Source organism: Pongo abelii, chromosome 17, assembly GCF_028885655.2.
Source record: "Pongo abelii isolate AG06213 chromosome 17, NHGRI_mPonAbe1-v2.0_pri, whole genome shotgun sequence".
NCBI lineage: Eukaryota > Metazoa > Chordata > Mammalia > Primates > Hominidae > Pongo > Pongo abelii.
In genome coordinates this window covers 40,412,245-40,434,738 of record NC_072002.2, presented here as the reverse complement: position 1 = coordinate 40,434,738, position 22,494 = coordinate 40,412,245, and the positions used below count along the sequence as shown (strand labels likewise).

General features: G+C 37.3%; 1 protein-coding gene across 1 annotated transcript in view; it reads right to left on the bottom strand.

The window, feature by feature from the left end:
* PSMA8 (proteasome 20S subunit alpha 8) overlaps nucleotides 1–22,494 on the bottom strand; it is a 52,955-nt gene that overhangs the window by 14,585 nt on the left and 15,876 nt on the right. The window contains exons 3-4 of the mRNA XM_002828126.5: nucleotides 20,693–20,817; nucleotides 14,456–14,578 (exon numbers count right to left, since the gene is read on the bottom strand). Of these exons, the coding sequence (XP_002828172.1) occupies nucleotides 14,456–14,578; nucleotides 20,693–20,817 (248 nt within the window). The remainder of the gene's footprint in view (nucleotides 1–14,455; nucleotides 14,579–20,692; nucleotides 20,818–22,494) is intronic.

Sequence of the window (22,494 nt, the reverse complement as noted above, 5' to 3'; positions counted from 1 at the left end):
AGTGGTTTATCCAAAAACTTCATGGGCCTTTAAAGTCACCCTGCACATTTCTGGTGACTTTCCTATCCACTTCTTCCAATTCTTAATGTCAAAATCTTTAACTCTTACCCACCTGACTTGTTTTCTAAAATCTATCCTGTTCTTGCCACACTCAGATCCCCACCCTCCCTTGCCCCATCACCCACCCCAGTCCACTTCAATAATGACTGGTAGTTTTGCAATGCTTTTCCTACCTGCCTCCTCAGATTAATGATGATTTTCTATGGCAAAGACTATTAGCTGACAACCCTAATATCCATTCTTCCTTTGTGACAGAACTCTAGGCAATGTGACTGCTGAAAAATGTCACTTCCTAGCTTCTCTTATAAATAGGTATACACAAGTGGAAGTCACTGGGTGAAGCTCCTAGGAACCTTTGCTGCTTGGAATGCAGACATATTGACTAGAGGTCTAGCAGCTATCTTGAGAGCATGGAAAAAGACTAAGACTAAGAGACAAATACCAGCATCTGCCTACTTTCAGACTTTTCATTATGTGAGAAAAATTGATCTTATGTGTTAAGCATCATCAGGTCTTTGTTAGGAGACAAAAACAATCTCACTGACAGACTTCAGAAGTGCATCCTGTGACACACTGCCCCATACACCTCCAGAAACAAAAACCTTATTCCTGTGGCTACTGGAAGTGGTAATGGCAGACAGCCCTCAGCTCTTAACTCTCTTGGGAAGGTTCCCTGGTTAACAAGAGCTCCCTCAGGTAAGGTCATGTGCTTTTCCAGGTCCAGCCTACACTGACTGAGTGATGAAGACTACCTTCACCCCAACTTAGAACAGCTCTGATGAGCCACTACAGATCCAGAGCACTCCATGGTGTCAACTGAAGCCTTTATTGCGACTACAATGCAGCCCAATGTCTCCCTCTGCCCAATCCTGATCCCTTCCCTTCAACAAATGCTGATACCAATGGCACTTCCTAATATATATCTTATAAAATAATAATCTTCCCATGAAGCTATGTGGCCCTAAGGAAGGACAAGGTCTCTGCTGACAAGTGCAAAGCAGCTTTTCTCATCTGAAGGCTTGTTAACTTCCACAGTAAATCTTCGATGTGCTCTCCCACACTAAGAAAAAGAGATGTGGAAATGAGCAAAAAACTCTACTCACAATAAATAAATCACAATTTCCATTATTTTTGAAGTATAAACAACAGAAGGCAAAACTGGTCAAGTGTTGTCAGAAACAATAAATTGGAGGATTATATTAAACAGTCTTTAAAGTCTTTTCAGCCCTGAGGTTCTAAGTTTTTATGGCAGCATTTTCCAAAGTGAATCCCACAAAACATCAGAGCAGAGAAATGATCTATGATCAAAGGGCTCTACGTTCAAGTAATCTTGGGGACTACTATTTTACCTGCTTCTAGAAGATTTAAATGCTTTTTAGCAGATCCAGATGTACTTTGGTAACAAAACTTACTAAATTTCTTTAAATAGCTAAAAAAATTACTTAGCTAGAGAGCTTGTTTACCTAATACCTGTTAACATGAAAAGAAATGCACTTTGAGAAACATTGCTCAGAAGTATATGACATAGTTAATGTTCTCACCATTTTGAAACATTATGGCCCATACTGACAAGAGCAAAACATGCCCCTTAATCATTAACATCATTAATCAGGGTGGGACTTAAGTCTATGCAGGTAGATCTCCTTAAAATGGTATAGAATAGCTTTTAAATTAAGTAACCACTTCAATGCACAGCATATTAGATGCCAGTTTTCATCAATGTTCTTTATGAGCTAATTTTATTTAAAAGCTTAAAAAATGCAAGCTTTTCAAGAAATACATAGTAAACTGAAACAAAGTTTTAAATATAAAATTTGAGTGCTAATGGCCAGACTGGCATTCCTACAAATGTACAAGCTATATTGTAAGTGAAAGGAATAATATTTTTAAAAATGTGTACAACTTCTTAGATACACACTTAAATACCAATAGTTTAGAACTAATAAGCAAGAACATATTCAATTCCTGCCACTAAATGTCTATAAAATGTTATTTTGAAAAATCAGTAAAATAGGAATATAGTCAAAGTAGGCATTTAGAAGCATCATTTCATGATCTGAATGCTATAAATATTATGTTTTCACTCTAAAATATAGGATTAGTGTTTGCTGTAAAATGAAACTTGAATGCTTAAAACACAAACTTTCCTTACTAAATTGTCAACAGAAGAAATGAAACAATTTTAAAAAGCTGTAAGAATTACTAATGCTTCAAAAGTTCAAAGGGAGAGAACATTTCTAGCTGAGAATCAAGTAGACAGCATTATGTTATTATCTAGTATTCATTTATTTGTTAAATACGTATGACCACCTTGTATATAAGGTTCAATTCTAAGCACTAGTGTGTCAACAGTATAAAAAGTACACAAAAGGCTGGGCGTGGTGGCTCACACTTGTAATCCCAGCACTTTGGGAGGCTGAGGCGGCAGGATCACCTGAGGTCAGGAGTTTGAGACCAGCCTGACCAACATGAAGAAACCCCATCGCTACTAAAAATACAAAATTAGCCAGGTGTGGTGGCACATGCCTGTAATCCCAGCTATTCGGGAGGCTGAGGCAGGAGAATCGCTTGAACCCGGGGGGTGGAGGTTGCAGTCAGCCCAGATTGTGCCATTGCACTCCAGCCCGGGCAACAAGAGCGAAACTCTATCTCAAAAAAAAAAAAAAGTAGACAAAAATCCCTGCACTCATAGACCTTAAAGCTTAGTGGGGGAGAGACAGATAATAAACAAGGTAAACAAGGAAATATGTAAAATAAACAGTACAGTAGTTGTTATGAGAGAAGTAAAGCCAGGATTGGAAATAAAGAGCATTGAGAATGGGCTACAGTGCTAGAAAGGCCAGTTAGGAGGGGCTTCACTCAGAGGGTGAGGATGGTAGCCATGCAGATATCATGCAAGCTCTGGGCAGAGGAAACAATAAGGAAGAACAAAAGATAAAAGCCCTGAGGAAGGTACACATCTGGCCTCTGAATAACAGTAAAGAGGCCAGTATGGCTGAGTAGGAAAGCAATGGAGGAGTTAATAAGCTTCGGGTTGGAGAGTTAAAGTGGGGGCCAGATAAGGTTAGACCACCGTAAGGGCTTTGGTTTTTACTCTGACTTACTTGGGAGGTAAGAGGGGATTTTGAACAGAGGGGTGACCTGATCTGACTTAAATTTTAACAGAATCACACTGTTGACAATTAGAGTGCACATTCTTTCTGGGTGTGCCAAGAACGCATGGCCTTGACCACTCTTGACGGGGCTATTCCTCAGGACTGTATTAGTGGCCAACAACCCTGAGGAATAAGGTCACATCTTTCTGCAGAAAAAGAGGAGGCTTGTTCACTGCCTATTACAAAAGTGGTAGATTCCCCAAGTTCTGGGTTTCTTAGCTATTATTAAGAAGACCCATCGTATCTACCTGCTTCCTCTGTGCCACCAATGGCACTTGGCAGACATGAGGAACTGGCACCATCACGAAATGCATGCTGTTTGCTGCAAAATGAGGTGGTAGTTGGAAGCAACGTGTGACCAACAGAGGCTTTTCTTTTTTTTTTTTTAAGAGAATGTAACAGTACTTTTTAAATTGATTTATTATTAAATAATAATGGATTGGATATCCCAAGTGGCATATGGCTTCTCAACTGGTCTCTAAGACCAATTATTTCCATACACAGCTTAACCCTGTGCTCAGGAAACCTCCTCTATAAGGTTTGTATCACATTGCTACATGCATATAAACCAATGCTATATATAGTCTAGGGGTCAGAAAATTATAGCCTGCAAGTCAGTTCCCTGTTTTTGTAAACAAAGCATTATTGGTACATCACTATGCCCATTTATTTATGTAAATCTATTTCCAGTCTATTTGTAGTTTGTGCTACTATGGTAAAGTTTAGTAGTTGCAACAGAGATTGCAATGCCTACATGGCTAAAATATTTACCATCTGGCCCTATAAGAAGTTTTCTGATCCCTGCTACAGATCGGCAATTTATACTCTTAAAAATTATTGGGAACTCCAAAGTGCTTTTGTTTGTGTCATACTTTTTGGTATTTACTGTATTATTGTTGAGAGATATCATGTGCCTTGGGCTCTCAGACAAGGCTCTGTTTTTCAGGGTTGTCTATGCAGCTAGTAATCTTGAGACAAAGATGTAATTCCTTAGATAAAGGGCAGGCTACCTTATTGCTTGCTATAAAACAAGGAGACTCTCCATGCTTGGTGTTCCTTAGCTGTGAAGCAAACCAACTTTGTTCACAGCATTCAACCAGGTCATATTACATCAACTCTGTGGGTCTTGAGGATAAAGGGAATCTATGCAAATATGCTGATACTCATGCTGTTTGATGTGCCGTGAGTAATAGTCTTTTGTTTCTGACCCAGAGGGTCTTGTGTCTTCTGCCAGTATCCATGAAACAGCAGCAGGCTAATTTTACTAGTGTGTAAGTAGTGTAAAATCAAATTCCAGACCCAATAATTAGAAACTGAAACTAAGAAATTTTTTTTTTTTTTGAGACGGAGTCTCACTCTGTTGCCCAGGCTGGAGTGCGGTGGCACGATCTCAGCTCACTGCAACCACCACTTTCCAGGTTCCAGCAATTCTCCTGCCTCAGCCTCCCAAGTAGCTGGGATTATAAGCGTTTGCCACCACGCCTGGCTAATTCTGGTATTTTTAGTAGAGACGGGGTTTCGCTGTGTTGGCCAGGCTGGTCTCAAACTCCTGACTTCAAGTGATCCACCCGCTTCGGCCTCCCAAAGTGCTGGGATTATAGGCGTGAGCCACCGCACACGGCCGAAACTCAGAAAATTTTTTAAAAATTTAATTCATTTAAAAATAAGCCCATTACACGTTATATTAGTCTCCTTGGTATGTCATAACAAAATACCACAGACCAGGTGGCATAAACCACAGAAATTTATTTTCTCAAAGTTCTAGAGGCTAGAAGTCCAAGCTCAAGGTGCTAGCAATTTTGGTTTGTGGTGAGGGCTCTCTTCCTGGCTTGCAGATGGCTGCTTTCTCATTGTGTCCTCACAAGGCCTTTCTTCTTGTGTGCACACATACATGTTCATGCAAAAGAGAGAGCTCTCTGGTGTCTCTGTCTCTTTTTATAAGGACATCGATCCTATGGGATTAGGGTCCTATCCTTATGACCTCATTTAACTTTAATTATCTCCCTACAGGCCCTATTTTTGGGGGTTAGGGGTTCAATGTATGCATTTTGGGGGACCCAATTCCATCTATAACACATGTTAATATAAACATGTTTTTATGAAATAATTATATTTTCTAAAAGAAAACCTATTTTTTTGAGAAGAGTGGTACAAATATACTTCCTGTCTACAATATATTTGTCTTGCAAATATATTTACTCTCTGGCTTCACAAGAGAAAGCTGAATTCTTTTATCTGTTTTGCATTCAACATACTGCAATATGTTATTATGGCTGAAGTATAACCTTACACAAATATATAGTTAGAAAAGGAAGGAATATTTTAATGCCCTTCTCAGAAAAGTGTGGATATTCCACTCAACAGGTGGTAGTTAATTGCAAATTAAAATCTTCAACCACATAAACTTTTTTACTGTTATATTAAAGTCTCTTGGCTTTTTATAAATTAATATTTTAAAATTTCTCAGTTTTAATTTATAATAGTCAATAGGGATTGGTAAAACCTACATAATGTTTGCTTTGAATAGGTATTTTATTTTGCAAGATTTTGTAATGTCATGCTTGCTCATTTGGAAAACTGGTTTACTGAATTATGCAGATCTTCTAAATGTTGACCCATGTGATTTCTAAAACATTAAATAATCATGCTTATTAATTTTTCACAAAGAAACTGTCAGGCTCATTGTGGCAAATACATGTTTTCCAAAATTATAATTTTTGCTTGAAAACTTGAATTTTATCACTGGCAACAAATCATTGGAAACAACTGTCAGTTGTTTCCTTAAACAGGCTCAGTTTGCTCATCCTTGAGAATATGTCATGCCAAATCTCCAAGTCCTAATAACCATGGTTATTTATTGTTTTGTCAAGTAAAAATGAAGTTCCATAAAAGATGGGCTGTTTTAGCTTGTAATTCAAACAATCACAAAACTGCTTTTCCTCAAGACATTCACTGTACCTGCAGCAAACATGTTTATGAGTACTTCCATTTCATCACACAGAATGTTAAAAAGATGTATACCTGAGTCAAGATTTAATAAAACTAGCAATCTTTATGGTTTCATCAAAGAGAACTCATGTTAAAGTCAAATTTATTGAGTTTTTAATTGCAAATATATGGTAGTAAAGAAAAAAATGAGAGCTTATCCATGATCACTTCTATGCCATCAGTGTATGTGTCCATGCAGTGAAAATGGGAAATATTGTCTCAGTACTATTAGGAAAATAGTTTTTACCTAATAGGTCAGGGATTTGCAGATCACATTTTGAAATCTGCCACTTTTTACTGTATATCATATTTGGCCAAATCCTTTAAGCGTATAAAGCCAAGCAACCCATACACAATAAGGATTCCACACAGACCTACTTGAAAGTTCGTAATGTTGCAGTTTTTCTTTTCTTTTCTTTTTTTCTTTTTCTTTTTGAGACAGAGTCTCACTCTGTTGCCCAGGCTGGAATGCAATGGCAGGACCTTGGCTCACTGCAACCTCTGCCATCTGGGTTCAAGCAATTCTCCCGCCTCAGCCTCCCAAGTAGCTGGGATTACATGCATACACCACCAGGCCCAGCTAATTTTTTTGTATTTTTTTTTAGTAGAGATGGGGTTTCACCATGTTGGCCAGGCTGGTCTCGAACTCCTGACCTCAGATAATTCACCTGCCTCAGCCTCCCAAAGTGCTGGGATTATAGGTGTGAGCCACCACGCCTGGCCATAGTTTTTCAAATTTAAACAATGAGTACCAAATCTGGCAGATCAAATGAATCATCTGGGTAGATTCTAATTCCATCTAAAAACCATACGTTTTGCTTATCTTTCTCTAATCTCTAAAATGTAGAGTTTTTTTTTTTTATCACTGCTATCCCCAGTGTCCAGAAGAGTACCTAGTACATAGTAAGAGCTTAATACTGTTGTTGAATGATGGAATCCTATAGTGTTGCCAATCTTGGGGGGAAAAAACTTCCCTTGAACCTATATTCTCCTCTAGCTACTGTTCATTTGTCTGCTCCCGTTTATAGCCAAACTTCTTAAAAGCACTATCTTTACTTCCTATTTCCTTTTCTTCAATTTTTTATTTTGGAAAAATTTAAACTTATGAAAAGTGTAAAGTACAACGAACAACTAACACCACATTCTTTGCTTGGATTCATGAACTATTAACATTTTGAGGTATTTGTTTTAATTCTCTCAATTTAGATACTGGCATGGGTGCATGCATGCACACGCATACACACACATTTTAATGCTGAAGTTGCAGATGTCATTATATTTCATCCTTAAATATTTCAGCATCTATCTCATTAAAACAGAGTTGTTCTTGGCCAGGTGTGGTGGCTCACCCTTGTAATCCCAGCACTTTCGGAAGCTGAGGTGGGTGGATTGCTTGAGGTCTGGAGTTCCAGAGCAGCCTGGCCAACAGCATGAAACCCTGTCTCTCCTAAAAATTAACTTGGCATGGTGGCAGGCACCTGTAATCCCAGCTACTTGGGAGGCTGAGGCAGAAGAATTGCTTGAACCTGGGAGGTGGAGGCTGCAGTGAGCCGAGATGGTACCATTGCACTCCAGCCTGGGTGACAGAGAGAGATTCTGTCTCAAAAAACAAAACAAAACAAAACAAAACAAAAAAACCAAAAACCCCAACAACCCTCCCCCCTCAACAAAAACCCACAAAGTTGTTCTCTTATATAATTATATTATAATCATCACATCCCAAAAATTTAAAACAGACACAACATTATCTAACATACAATCCATATTTAAGTGTCTCTGGTTATCCTAAAAATGTCCTTTGCATCTGTTTTTCCCACATCCAGTATACAGTCAAAAATCTTGGATTGCATTAATTCTTTACTGTCCTTTAAACTAGAAAAGTTTCCATGCCTTTATTTTGTTTTTCATTAACACTAACATTTTTGAAATATCTTGTAGAATGCTTTACAACTGAGATTTAGCTGATTGTTCCCTCAATCAGATTTAGGTTAAATCCAATGGCAATAATACTGCTAAGGTCATGTTATTTCTTTTCCATTGCATCACAGCGGGAGGCATATCATGCCAGTTTATCCTATTATAGGAGATGCTAAGTTTGATGGTGATGGTGGTGTCCGCCACAACTTTGTGATTAACAAGTAATATGTGGCACCACATGAATATCCTTTTCCCAGCCATCTTTCACTTGATGGTTTTAGCACCCCTTAATGATTCTTGATCTTCCCTCTCCCCTTTTCTTTTATTATTTATCTATTTTTAATTTTGTAGAGACAAGGCCTCACTATGTTGCCCAGGCTGGTCTTGAGCTCCTGGCCTCAAGTGATCCTCCCACCTTGGCCTCCCAAAGTGCTGAGATTACAGGTATGAGCCTTTTTCTTATAAATCCACTCCAGTCATGCTTTCATCACCATCACTCCATCCAAGCTGTTCTTGTCAAGGTCACCAATGACCTGCAGATCACTAAATCCATTCATTTCACAGTCCTCTTTTTACTTGATGGAACTGAGTAAATTGATAACTCTTTCTTCAAACAGTTTTCACTTGGGATCCAGAACACTCGTCTCTGAGTTCTCCTCCTTTGTAGACTATGCTGGGTCCTTCCCAACCTTTCCCCAGCCCAATGCCTCTAATCTAAATCAGGTCTTGCCTGGATTATTGAACATAGCCTGTAACTTATCTCCCTGCTTCTACCCTAAGTTCTTTACCATCTATTCTCAATATAGCAGCTAGAGAGACACATTAAAAGTATAAATCAGATTGTGTTATTCCAATATGTAAAAACTTCAAATGGCTTTCTACATCACTTTATTTAATATAATAATTTAAGTCCTATCCAAGGCTTTCTAGCCCTGCAAGATCTAGCCCCACAAGATCTAGCCCCCTACCTCTGAATACTTCATTTCTTACCACTGTATTTCTTGTTGACTTGCTGTAGCGTAGTCACGTTGGTGCTCAAAGAGTTTGAGATTTTGAAGCATTTCAGATTTCTAATTTTTGGATTATAGATGCTCAGCCTGTATGCTCTAGCATAGAAATCTAGCTATAATAGCCAGTTGCTATTTTTTATAAATATGGAACATGCTACTGCCTTGGGATTTTGCCCTTTTGTTTCTGTGTTTGGAACACCAAAGCAAATAACTGGCTGGCTTGCTCCTTCACTTTCTTCAGGTCTCTGTTCAAATGTCTCCTTTTCAAAGGGACCTTCCCTGACCACCTTGTATATATCAGTCATTCTCTATCCTCCTAACCTTGTTGTCTCATTTTACTCACAGCATATATATATATATACATACACACACACACACCACCTTTTATATTGTCATATTTAGATTTTTATATTGTCTGTCCTCCCTTTTTCATATGGGCAGGAATTTTCATCTGTTGAGTTCACCTCTATATTCCCATAACCTAGAACAGTATTTAATATGTAATAAAAATTCAGTATTTATAGACTGAATACTTGTTAAATGATGGGCTGTTTATATATTTTATACTTTTGATGGTGAATAATCTTTAGGAATCCTGCACTATAACATCCCTAAGTACACAGTTATCAACTCACATGCTTATTACTCTGGTATTCAATTCCTTATTTCTGGACCTTTAGGATTTTATTTTATTTTATTTCATTTTTGAGACGGAGTCTCGCTCTGTTGCCCAAGCTGGAGTGCAGTGGCGTGATCTCGGCTCACTGCAAGCTCCGCCTCCCGGGTTCACGCCATTCTCCTGCCTCAGCCTCCCGAGTAGCTGGGACTACAGGTGCCTGCCTCTGTGCCCGGCTAATTTTTTTGTATTTTTAGTAGAGATGGAGTCTCACCATGTTAGCCAGGATGGTCTCAATCTCCTGACCTTGTGATCCGCCCACCTCGGCCTCCCAAAGTGCTGGGATTACAGGCATGAGCCACTTCGCCCAGCCAGGATTTTATTTTTGTATTTAGCTATGCATTAAAAATGTTAATAATCATTCTAGCCCTGCAGATGTTTATAGTAGGAGAGTTTTTAGTTAATTTAATGTAACTGGCCAAGTGCCAGAACCTGTTACTCCACTAAAAAATTTTCTTTTAAGCCAAGTACAGAAAGACAAATACTTTATGATCTCACTTATATGTGGAAACTAAAAAAAAAAAATTAACTCATAGAAGCAGAGAATAGAATGGTGGTTAACAGGAAAGGGCGGAGGAGGGAAAGGGGATGGGAAGTTGTTAGTTCAAGGGTACAAAGTTTCAGTTAGGAGAAATAAATTCTGGAGATCTACTGTACAGCATGGTGACTACAGTTATTAATAACGTACTGTATATTGAAAATTGCTTAAAGAGAGTAGATTTTAAATGTTTTCATCACAAAAATAAGTATGTGAGATGATGGGTATATTAATTAGCTTGATTTAAATCATGCCACAATGTACACACACATTGAAGAATCACATTTATGAACATAAATATATATAATTTTTTCATCTGTCAAAAATTTTCTAAATATCTTCTTCAGTACAAAAATGTACAAAGAAAAAATCTAAAAATGAGTGTTTCCTTACTGTACCCCTGTTTTTTTAATCTGGATACTGGCAGAGCTTCATGGCAACCTGCCAACATGGCTGACTGAGTTTGTTGGACTTTTCTGCCATGGAAAGGGCAGCAGCTTGCCCTCAATGGAAGAGAAACTTACTCAGGATATAAGGTACCCCTACCTGTGCCAACTGCTTCTGTCAGCTCTCCCACCTGTGGACTTAGCTGAATACCTCCTTGCATTTTTTTTAGAAACAGTTTATGTTGTCCAGGCTGCAGTGCAGTGGCTATTTGCAGGCATGATTATAGTGCGCTACAGCCTGGAACTCCTGGGCTCAAGCCATTCTCCTGCCTCAGCTTCTCAAGTAGCTAGGACTACTGCCATGCACCACTTTAGCTGACCCGAATAGCTTTCTTCACCATCACAGTGTCCTAGAAAACATAGCCTCTGAGCAAGGAACTGATTGTGAGAAAGTAGGGGAATTGGCTTATGTTCATGAGATTCATTGGTTTTACTTTGTTCTCTCATCACCTTGAATTAGCCAGCCTGATAGAATTCTAGAACAGACTATGAAGACTCAGTAATAGCAGTAGCTGTGTGACATCTTACAGGGCTAGGGTTCTGTTCTATAAGATCCTGTATGTACCCTGAGCCATAAACTAGTAATTCATTTTTTACATGCCTACAAATTTAGGAACTAAGGAAGAGATGTGTCTCATGAATATCCTTAATGGCCCACTTGTAAATCTTTCTCTCTTGTCCCCACTTGGTTCTGCTAGTTTAAAGGTTCTAGTTCCCAAGAAAAAGAAGAGGAGATAAGTGGGGAGGATGTTTCTATCAGGGGACATAATAATTTCACTGAACTACAAGCTGAGATTGCCACTTGGCCATTTTGGATTCCCCATGTTATTGAACCAACAGGCAAATAAGGGGTTACTGTAATGACAGTATGATTTATTTTCATCATCAATGGGAATAAAGTTACCATTATATAATAAGACCAGAGAGGAGGTATCTAAAATTCAGAGGATTTTCTGGAGGCTTCTCTTAGCATTCCCCTGTAAAGTGAAATAAGTTAATGGAAGGCACTATTACCCATTAGGGCAGGATCATTAAAGGCCCAGTCCTAATAAATAAAATCTGTGTTACATGCCAGGTAGAGAACCTCAAAAAACCAAAGTGCTGGTATTAGCTATTTCTGTTCTCATTTCTGCAACAGGCCATGTGGCGACAGTTTGTTCATAACTTCCTATTTCTCCTACCCATTCTATCTTTTCCTCTACCTATACCTCATAAGCCTACAAAATAGCATTGCAAAATACGGTCAGTACCATAGCTGTGTTCTCAATAGTCCATTGCAACATTTTATCAGGTTACTTGGTATAGTATGTCAGAGTAAAAAACAGACAGACATAAAAAATAAAACACAGATCCAAACAAAACAAAAAAAGAAAAACTTGATCTCATAGCTAAAATGTTATAGTTCCCAGAAGTAGAAATCAAGTCAGAAGATTTTATTCTACCTTCCAAGAATGGATTTTAGAATTTATATAACATACACAGAAAATAATTTGGCCTAAAGGAAGTAGCATGATGTAATGCAAACAACACAGAATGAAATAAATAGAACATCTTGAGTTCTAAATAAGTATTGCTATTAACTAGGAATGTGAACTTTTTTGTTTTGAGACAGGATCTCACTCTGTCACTCAGGTTGGAGTGCAGTGGTATGATCCTAGCTCACTGTAGCTTCAAACTCTTGGGCTGAAGTGATCCTTCCACGTTAGCTTCCAAAGTAGCTGGGACTACAAGTGTGCACCACCAATGCCTGGCTAATATTTAAATTGTTTTTGTAGAAGTGGGGTCTTATTACATTGCCCAGGGTGGTCTCAAACTCCTGCATTCAAGTAATCCTTTTGCCTTGGCTGCCCAAAGTGCTGGGATTACAGAAGTGAGCTACCACACCAGGTTGGGAAGGTAAACTTAAAAACAGCAACAAAAATCACTTAACCTCTAAATCTCAGCTGCCAAATACATAAAATAAAAAAGGTTTTCAAATGTTTTTTGTTAGAGATGATTTTTTTAAAAGCTGCGTAATATTTCCCTCAACCAAAATCCCACAAGAAAGTGCACTACATAAAATGTAATCAGTAGGGTATCCACGTGTATGCAAGTGAGTGCGCCGTGCTTATATCCTCCTGTCCCACCATAAGAACCGAAGACACCAGAGCACAGCAGAGTTTCAGACCAAGATGATCAACAAAATTCTCAACAACCAAAAAATTCCATAATTTTCCTGACTGAGATAAAATAAAATACTTCTCTGTACGTCCCCAAGAAGCAATCAAATTAAAACAGAAAAATTATGTAAACCTGGAAAATGTTGTGTTACGATATAGAAACAAAGGGTAATGATGTAATGATAAATGCAAACAGAAGACGGCAGCCTTCAAAATATTTAAAGATTGAGTGTGGTAACTTGGTTTGTTTAGGGCACAGATTTAGGAGGCAAGAAATCTAGTACAGGTAAGAGATCTCTAGTTGACAGGAAAAAATGGTCTGATATTTGCAGCATGTAAATCTATACCTTCTGATTACTAATTAGATTACTCAGGCAGATTAAAAGGATATGTGCCACTGACATAAGTATTCTGGTATTTGTTGTAAGAATAATCCACTGCTTTACTGCCTGGTTAATGGTTTACAAAATAGTATCTTATGAGTATGGTCAGTGCAAATCAAATTCTCTATTTAACACAAGCATAAAGACCATGGCAATATTTCTCCATTAATTTATTTGGCTCTTAATAATAGTAAAATCAACTTTGTAGAAAACTATTTAAAATCTGGGTATTTAACTTTTAATAAAGTCAAAATCACTTATATTGGATTCTGTAGTGTAGTCTTATTCTTATACACAGGAATATACAAAAATTCACTCCTGGAAGCTAGGTTTCTCTGGGCTCTAGCAGTGTTTTTTGTTGGGGGCAGGGGGGCGTTGTTTGGTTGGTGTTTTTCAGACAGGGTCTTGCTCTGTCACCTGGGCTGGAGTGCAGAGACACGATTATAGCTCACTGTAACCTCAAAATTCTGGACTCAAGCAATCCCCCTGTCTCAGCCTCCCAGGTATCTGGAACCATGGGTGTGTACTACGGTGCCTGGCTGAGCCCTATACTTTTGTGTTGGATTTGAGTGCACCATTAAACAAAGTTATTACTGCGGTTGGGTGTCAAAACAAGAATAACAGCTTATCCAGAAAACAAACTATATGCTAGGAATTATACAGAGATCATTGCTACATACTAGCACATGAGTATAGATTCATAGTTTAGGGTGCTCTGACTCTCCTAAAATGGAGAAGGTGAATTAAATATTTCAGTACGAATTTAAATGTCTATCTAGTTCTTTGTTAAAAGAAGGACTATTTCTGCTTGAAGCAAGCATCTATATAGTACAATATTAATTTGGAATAATAAACAATAAATAGGAACTGGATATTTCTCTTACTTGGCCATTTATAAACACTTACTTTGGTCACATCTTTTCAAAAGACTTGTGCTTACAAAATTAAGGTGATTCTTTATCCAACCAAAATCGTTGTAGTTTCTGACGAGCTGGATAGTTACATTTTACCAACATCAATATTTAATGCAACATAATTTTGTCATGTCTCTCAAAGCAATAAAGCATTTACACTAAATATTTACTAAACTTCTAAAAAAAGTATTAATAAATTCATGACTCACCTTCCAAGCGTGATAAGTACCAGAAGGATCTGTCTGATACAATCTTGGGATACCATCATCATCAAAACCTACAATTAAGGCAGAAATACCAAAAGGTCTTCGTCCATTGCTTTGGGTGTATTTCTAGAAAAATAAAATGTATTTTTAGAATAAAACTATTACTTACAAAATAAAAATTCTAATAATAAAGCATTGCTGCCCAAATGATCCACTTCCCTAATTCTTATTCTACATATATTAATGATCTTTTTCCTAACCCTTTCTGGAGCAACCTCAATTCATGATGAAATTTTAAAAAATTATGCTATACAGTCTATACAATAAAATCATAAGTTTATTTACATATAGTCTTAAAATCACTTTCTTGTTGCTTTGTATACATTTGGTAACATCACTAGACTGTAATTTCTAATATAGCAGAGACCTGTGCCATGCATTTTGGTTCTTAGTAAAGTTGATTTCAATAAGCTGTGCTTTGGAAACATGTCCTCGGCTTACCGTGAGGGACGCTATAAATGTAACTATTATTATCAAGTATTCTTACTTGACACTATTTTTATCAAGGACATTCTGTTCACTATATACTAGGTTATCGCTAATTAAAAACCCAAGTAAAACATTTCTTTCATTCCCAAAACAAGAAAACCTTTGTTTATCCTGAAGAAGAGCATGCTGTTTCCTCACAGACAATGGGTCACTGGAAACCAATTGTATGTCTTTCTACTTTAGTGGCAGGGAACTTCCTGGAATTTGTGCTCTAAGGAGTAGAATTCACACTGAGACTCGTGCCCCAAAAGTCATGCAAAGAAGCATTCCTGACAGAAAGCTAAGGACTAATTTTTTTTTTTTTTTTAAGAGACAGGGTTTCACCATGTTGGTTGGCCAGGCTGGTCTCGAACTCCTGACTTCAGGGGATCTGCCTGCCCTGGCCTCCCAAAGGGCTGGGATTACAGGTATAAGCCACCGCGCCCCGTCTAAGGACTAAATTTTTAGGCAACTTCATATACTATAAATAATTCTGTGGCTGTATATAACTGTATGTAACTCTATGGCTTGAAATAGCTTTACATCAGCCTTCTTCCTGGTCTTGCCTATGTATCCTATCTATTTTCTTATTTTCCAATTTTATTATATGTATTTTAAAATATATATATTTATTTTTAGGTTGGATGCAGTAGCTCACACCTGTAATCCCAGCACTTTGGGAGGCCAAGGTAGGCAGATCGCTTGAGCCCAGCAGTTCGTGACCAGCCTGGGCAACATAGGGAAACCCTGTCTCTACAAAAATAAAAAATTAGCCAGGCATGGTGGTGCGCATCTGTGGTACCAGCTACTGGCGAGGCTGAGGTGGGAGAATCACTTGAGCCTGGGAGGTTGAGGCTTCAGTGAGATGAGATCATGCCACTGCACTCCAGCCTGGGTGACAGAGGGAGATCCTGTCTCAAAAAAACAAAAACAAAATCTATATAGAGTAGCATACTCTGTATGTGTATATATTATATACAATATATACACACACAATGTGTATATATTGTATATATATTTTATATATAATATATATAAAATATACACACACTATTATATATATAAAATATGTATACACACACAGAGTATGCTATTCTCTATTTCTACAAACACAACTTTTTTAGTGTCCACATATGAATAAGGACATGCAGTATTTGTCTTCCTCTGCATGACTTATTTTACATAACACAATGTCCTCCAGGCTCATTCACATTATAACAAATGACAGAATTTCATTTTTTTATGGCTAAGTAGTATTCAATTGTGTATCTATACCACATTTTCTTTATCCATTTATCTGTTGATGAATGCTTAGGCTGGTTGTATATCTTCCCTATTGTGAATGCTGCTGTGATAAACACAGGGGTGCATACATCTCTTGGATATACTGATTTCTTTACCTTTGGATGATGCATAACCAGTAGTGGGATTGTGGGATTATAGGATAGTTCTACTTCTATAATAGTTTTCTGAGGAACCTCCACACTATTTTCCATAATGTCTGTATTAATTTACATTTCCACCAACAGTGTATAGGAGTTCCCCTTTCTCTGTATCCTTGCCAGCATTTGTTATTTTTTGTCTTTTTGATAATAGCCATTCTGAGGTGAGATGACATCACTGTGGTTTTGATTAGCATTTATCTGATGATTAGTGATGCTGAACATTTTTTCATATACATGTTGGCCATTTGTATTTCTTCTTTCGCGAAATGTCTATTCAGTTCATTTGCCCATTTTTTAGGAAGATTATTTGGGTTTGTTTGGTTTTCAGTTGTTTGAGTTCCTTGTACATTCTAGATATTAATCCCTTGTCAAATGAAAATTTTGCAAATATTTTCTCTCATTTTGCAGATGGACTCTTCACTCTGTTGACTGTTTCCTTGGCTGTGCAGAAGCTTTTTAGTTTGATATAATCTCATTTGTCTAATTTTGCTTTTGGTGCCTGTGCTTTTAAAGTCTTATCCATAAAAATCTTTGCCTAGCCCCAAGGTCCTAAAGCATTTCCTCTATATTCTCTTCTAGTAGATTTATAGTTTTGGATCATACATTAAAGTCTTTAGTCCATTTTAAGTAGATTTTTGTATATGGTGAGAGAGAGACAGAGGTTTCATTTCATTTCTTCTGCATATCCAGTTTTCCCAGCTACATTTATTGAAGTGGCTGTCCATTCTCCAATGTACATTTCTGACATTTCTGCTGAAAATCAGTTGAATGTATGTAGATTTATTTCTGGGTTCTCTATTCTGTTCCATTGGCCTATGTGTCTGCTTTTTACAAAAGCACCATGCTATTTTGGTTACTATATCTCTGAATATATTTTGATTTCAGGTAGTGTGATGCCACCAGCTTTGTTCTTTTTGTTCAAAATTGGTTTGACTATTTCCTAATGTCCTAGTTCACACCTAGGTATAAAGTAGCTGTTGTAAATATACCTTAGAGGGAAGACTCTTTTATTTTATTTCCTTAATGAACCCTTTTCTTTTTTTTGACAGAGTCTCACTCTGTTGCCCAGGCTGGAGTATGGTGGTATGATCTTGGCCTACTGCAACCTCCGTCTCCTGGGTTCAAGCGATTCTCCTGCCTCAGCCTCCCAAGTAGCTGGGGTTACAGGTGCGCACCACCACATCCAGCTATTTTTTTTTTTTTTTTTTTTTGTAGAGATGAGGTTTCACCATGTTGCCCAGGCTGGTCTTGAACTCCTGGGCTCTGGGATCAAGTGATCTGCCCACCTCGGCCTCCCGAAGTGCTGGGATTACAGGCATAAGCCATCATGCCTAGCCTAATGAATCATTTTCTTAAGATAAAAAAGTAGGCTGGGCGCTGTGGCTCACGCCTGTAATCCCAGTACTTCGGGAGGCTGAGGCGGGTGGATCACGAGGTCAGGAAATCGAGACCATCCTGGCCAACATGGTGAAACTCCGTCTCTACTGAAAATACAAAAATTAGCTGGGCATAGTGGCACGTGCCTGTAATCCCAGCTACTCAGAAGTCTGAGGCAGGAGAATCACTTGAACCAGGAAGTTGGAGGTTGCAGTGAGCCGAGAAGATTGCACCACTGCACTCCAGCCTGGTGACAGAGTGAGACTCCATCTCAAAACAAACAAAAAACAAATAAACAAACAAAAAAAACAAAACTACAAAAGGTGCATATGAGATATCGATCTTCTGCCGGAGAGCCCCAGGCCTTCTCGGTGGTAATTCCATTCTTATGACTATGTTTCCGTAAATACACTCTGCATAGCCTTGATATTTCTGGAAGAAAACCTAAAAACTACAACTGGGACTTTTGTGTATACAATGTTCTGTTCCTTGTATTTGGTGAATGTGTTTTTAATGATTAGGAAAATCGAAGCAAATAAAATAAGTAGAATAATGTAATGTTGGACTTCCTTGCAACCTGCATTAACAAATTTCAAGAAATCAAAATAGGACAATTTTGTTAGAAGCTAATCAGTTAAAACTTACATATATAGGATACATAATGAGTTTATTAAAAATCTCTATAAAAACAAATGGTAAAATTTGACTGGGCGCAGTGGCTCATGCCTGTAATCCCAGCACTTTGGGAGGCTGAGGCGGGCAGATCACTTGAGCTCAGGAGTTCAAGACCAGCCTAGCCAACATGGTGAAACACCATCTGTACAAAAAATAAAAAAGTTAGCCAGGCGTGGTGGCATGTGCCGGTAATCCCAGCCACTCAGGAGGCTGGGGTATAAGCATTGCTTGAACCTGGGAGGCAGAGGTCGCAGGGAGCTGAGATCAGGCCACTGCACTCCAGCCTGGGCAACAGAGCAAGAAAAAAATAAAAAAATAAAAATAAAAATAAAACAAATGGTAAAACTCATGCCAAAAAGTGTTCTAAATACCTAAATTGCCTTAAATCATTTACTCTATAATGCAAGTCAACAAAGTTCATATTATTGTAATGCTCCTTTTACAAATTAAAAAAAATTAAAGGTAAAGTAGGAAAATAGTTTGCCCAAGGCATTAACTAAGAAGTAGCAAAGCCAGGATTTAAACTCCAAAATTCTGGCTCCTGAAAGCACACTCTTAACCACTTGAGTACATGTCAAAAGATAGTTTACAAAAGGAGAAATGAAATCAGCAAACCAACAGGTGGAAAAAAAGTTCAACCTCATCACTAATTATAAGACACAAATTAAAACAACTATTATAGTACTATGTGATACTTATTTGCAAAATAAAAGAACAATGAAAAACCTAATGTTGATGATTCTTCAAGGATACATTTATACATTGCTAGCTGTACAATAAAAATTGTTTCAATCTTTCTAAAGCAATTTAGCTACATATAAAAAGAATCTTAAAACCAATTACAATTTTTAATCTCGTAATCCCATACTAAAAAATAAATTTAACAATATAGTTCCAAAAATAAAAACAAAAGCTGTGGGAAAGAGTATTATCATTAGAGTAGCAGAGAGAGAATAAGAGAGAGAAGAAAAATGAAAGAAACCAGGAACAATGTAACTAAATTATGACATAGCAACTAGAAACAGTATTACATTGTTAGAATAATAACTAAAAAGACAATGTTGCATATATAAAATATACTTAAAATTAGTAAAAAAATAGTTGTAGACATCATGATTATACTTAACGTTAAGCTATGTATTTATGCATGGATTGAGGAGAAATCATATCTGATCAGTTATGTTTAGGTTTTGCTTTAGTCCATTTTGTGCTGCTATTCCAGAATACCTGAGAGTACGTAATTTATAAAGAACAGACATTTGCTTCTTACAGTTTTGGAAATTGAGTAGTCCAAGACTGACAAGGCGACATCTAGCCAGGGCTTTCATGCCATGCCATGTCATTCCATCACAGAAGGTGAAAGGGCAAGAGAGATGAGAGAGAGCAAGAGATTGAGCCCTTTTATAATTGGTATAATTATAAAAGATTAAGCCCTTTTATAATTGGTATTAATCCATTTATGATGGTGGAATCCTAAACTCCTCCCATTAGTCCCCACCTCTCAACACTGTGACATCAGGGATTAAGTTTCTAACCCAAACTTTTGGGGGACACATTCAAACCATAACAAAGTTGCAGGTAAAAGAATAATGCAGGCCAGGCACCATGGCTCATGCCTATAATCCCAGCACTTTGGGAGGTCAAGGTGGGCGGACTGCTTGAGCTCAGGAGTTCAAGACCAACCTGGGCAATATAGCAAAACCCCATCTGTACAAAAAATACAAAAATTTGCTGGACATGGTGGCATATGCCTATGGTCACAGCTACTCAGGAGGCTGAGGTGGGAGGATTGCTTGAGCCCAGAAGGTCGAGGCTGCAGTGGGCCAAGATCATACCACTACACTCTAGCCTGGGCAACAAAGTGAGACCCTGTCTCAAAAAAAACAAAAACAAAAACAAAAACAAAACAAAACAAAACAAAAAAGGTACTTCTCTGGAAAACTTTAAATAACACTTTGTATTAATTTCCAGAAGTGTAGAAATCTCCTTAAAAGATCAGACTTACTGTTTTTTTAAATTTGAATATAATTCCCAGAATTAATACTGATCCAGATTTCTAGTGATTAAATCAATCCATTTTACTGGAATAAAAATATGAATATTTTAATAGATTTAATAGACTACGTGGTTAGAGTAACTGTAGTACTTCTATGATAGGACTTATAATGATGAAAAAGGAGAAAGCTTGACAAAGTATGTTAGAATATTAGCTTACCTGCTTTAAAGTTGCTATGAAGCGAGTTATGTATTCTACAGTGACTGGATCCTCAACTGTAAGCTTATGGCTCTGGCACTCCACACGGGCTCTGTTTATTACTACTCTAGCATCAGCAGTAAGACCTACAAAAATTGTCAAAACTTCACAAAAACCATAAAAACGTATTTTTTACAATACATTTTTCCTTGTCAAATGAGTTTTATTCACAATGAAATCTTTCTTATCCCTTTTTTCTCGATACATGCTCATTTTAAAAGATTTGTAAGATAAAGTGTCATTTGTCCTACATTCTGATTTATTTCAAGATTTAAGTTGATCCATTCTTATTTGTTTTTTATAGAAGATGTTTTAAAGAATAATAGTTTAAACACTAATAGTAAACTTGATTTCTTCTTATGAAAACAAGACTATTACTTAATTATCAAATATATATTCACTGAATTCAAACTACATTAACACAGCTGTGACATGTCACTTCTCAGTTTTTTGTCTAAAACCAAGAGTTTGAAAATGAAGAATGCTAAAATAGAAAACACTTGACCTTGCTCTTGCAATACCAAACTATCATGTGATTAATTCTCAACACTTCTGTAAGGAGACAGAATGTGTTTTTATCAAAAGAGCAACAAACTGACCATGAACTTTAACTGATGCAATGGTTGCAAACATTTCTATTAAACTTTGGCATTTGACTTTTCCATGTCCACTTTGTTTCCTTCCCTCCTCTCTTAATACTAACTAAACTGCCAAGAAAGTGCATTCACAAAATCTTGGAAGCATAGTCATTTCTAACAAAATCACCGGTCTTTTGCTGTCACGAATTCTTGTTTCCCTTCCACACCATTTCTAATCCTGTTTCTACAAACCTGGAAGAATCTTCAGTCCCTGAAAATAGTTAATATGAATATGCTACTCTTAACCATTACTCATAGTTGGGTAGAAATTGTAATCAGATACTCAGTTAAATGAAGAGAAACTGATTCTTTTTCCCTTTGCAAATGTTATCTATGAGAAAGAAATGGCGAGAAACTGATTTAGTCTTTCCTATGGATAAAAACATCACTCAATTTGATATATGATCAAACAGAATATGTATTTATAGTCTTTCCTATGGATGAAAACGTCACTCAATCTGAAATAAGATCAAACAGAGTATGTATTTCCCCTTTACAATGTAAATATCATCCAAGCCTGAGGAAACAAAAGTAACATACTTAGGAAAGTAGCAATATAATTGATTCAAGGAAAAAATAGTGAGAAATTTGTCGAAGTATATGAGCAACATAGTTATGTGTATGTCTGTTTTCAATAAGTAGCAAGATTATTATTAATTGGCTAGCAGAGAACAAATTCTATTTTAACAAGTTACAATTAAAATTTACATTTAATGAGTCAGGAGACTTGCTTGAGGCCAGGTGTTTTAGACTAGCCTGAGCAAGGCAGAGAGACCCCGTTTCTACAAAAAAATCAAAAAGCTAGCAGGCCATGCTGGCACATGCGTTTAGTCCTAGCTAGTTGGGAGGCTGAGGCGGGGGGATTGCTTGAGCCCAGGAGTTTAAGGCTGCAGTGAGCTATGATCATGCCACGTACTCCCACTGGGGGTGACAAAGTGAAAACCTGTCTCTGAAAAAAAAAAAAAAAAAGGAATCAAATTAAAATTAAAATTTAAAATTACAATTTCACTTTGCTTAAAAATAAACAATCTACAGAAAAAATGAGTATTCAGTCTAGTGCTCTGAAATATGTACAGGTTGAGTATCCCTCATCCCTCATCTGAAAATGCTTGGGATCAGAAGTGT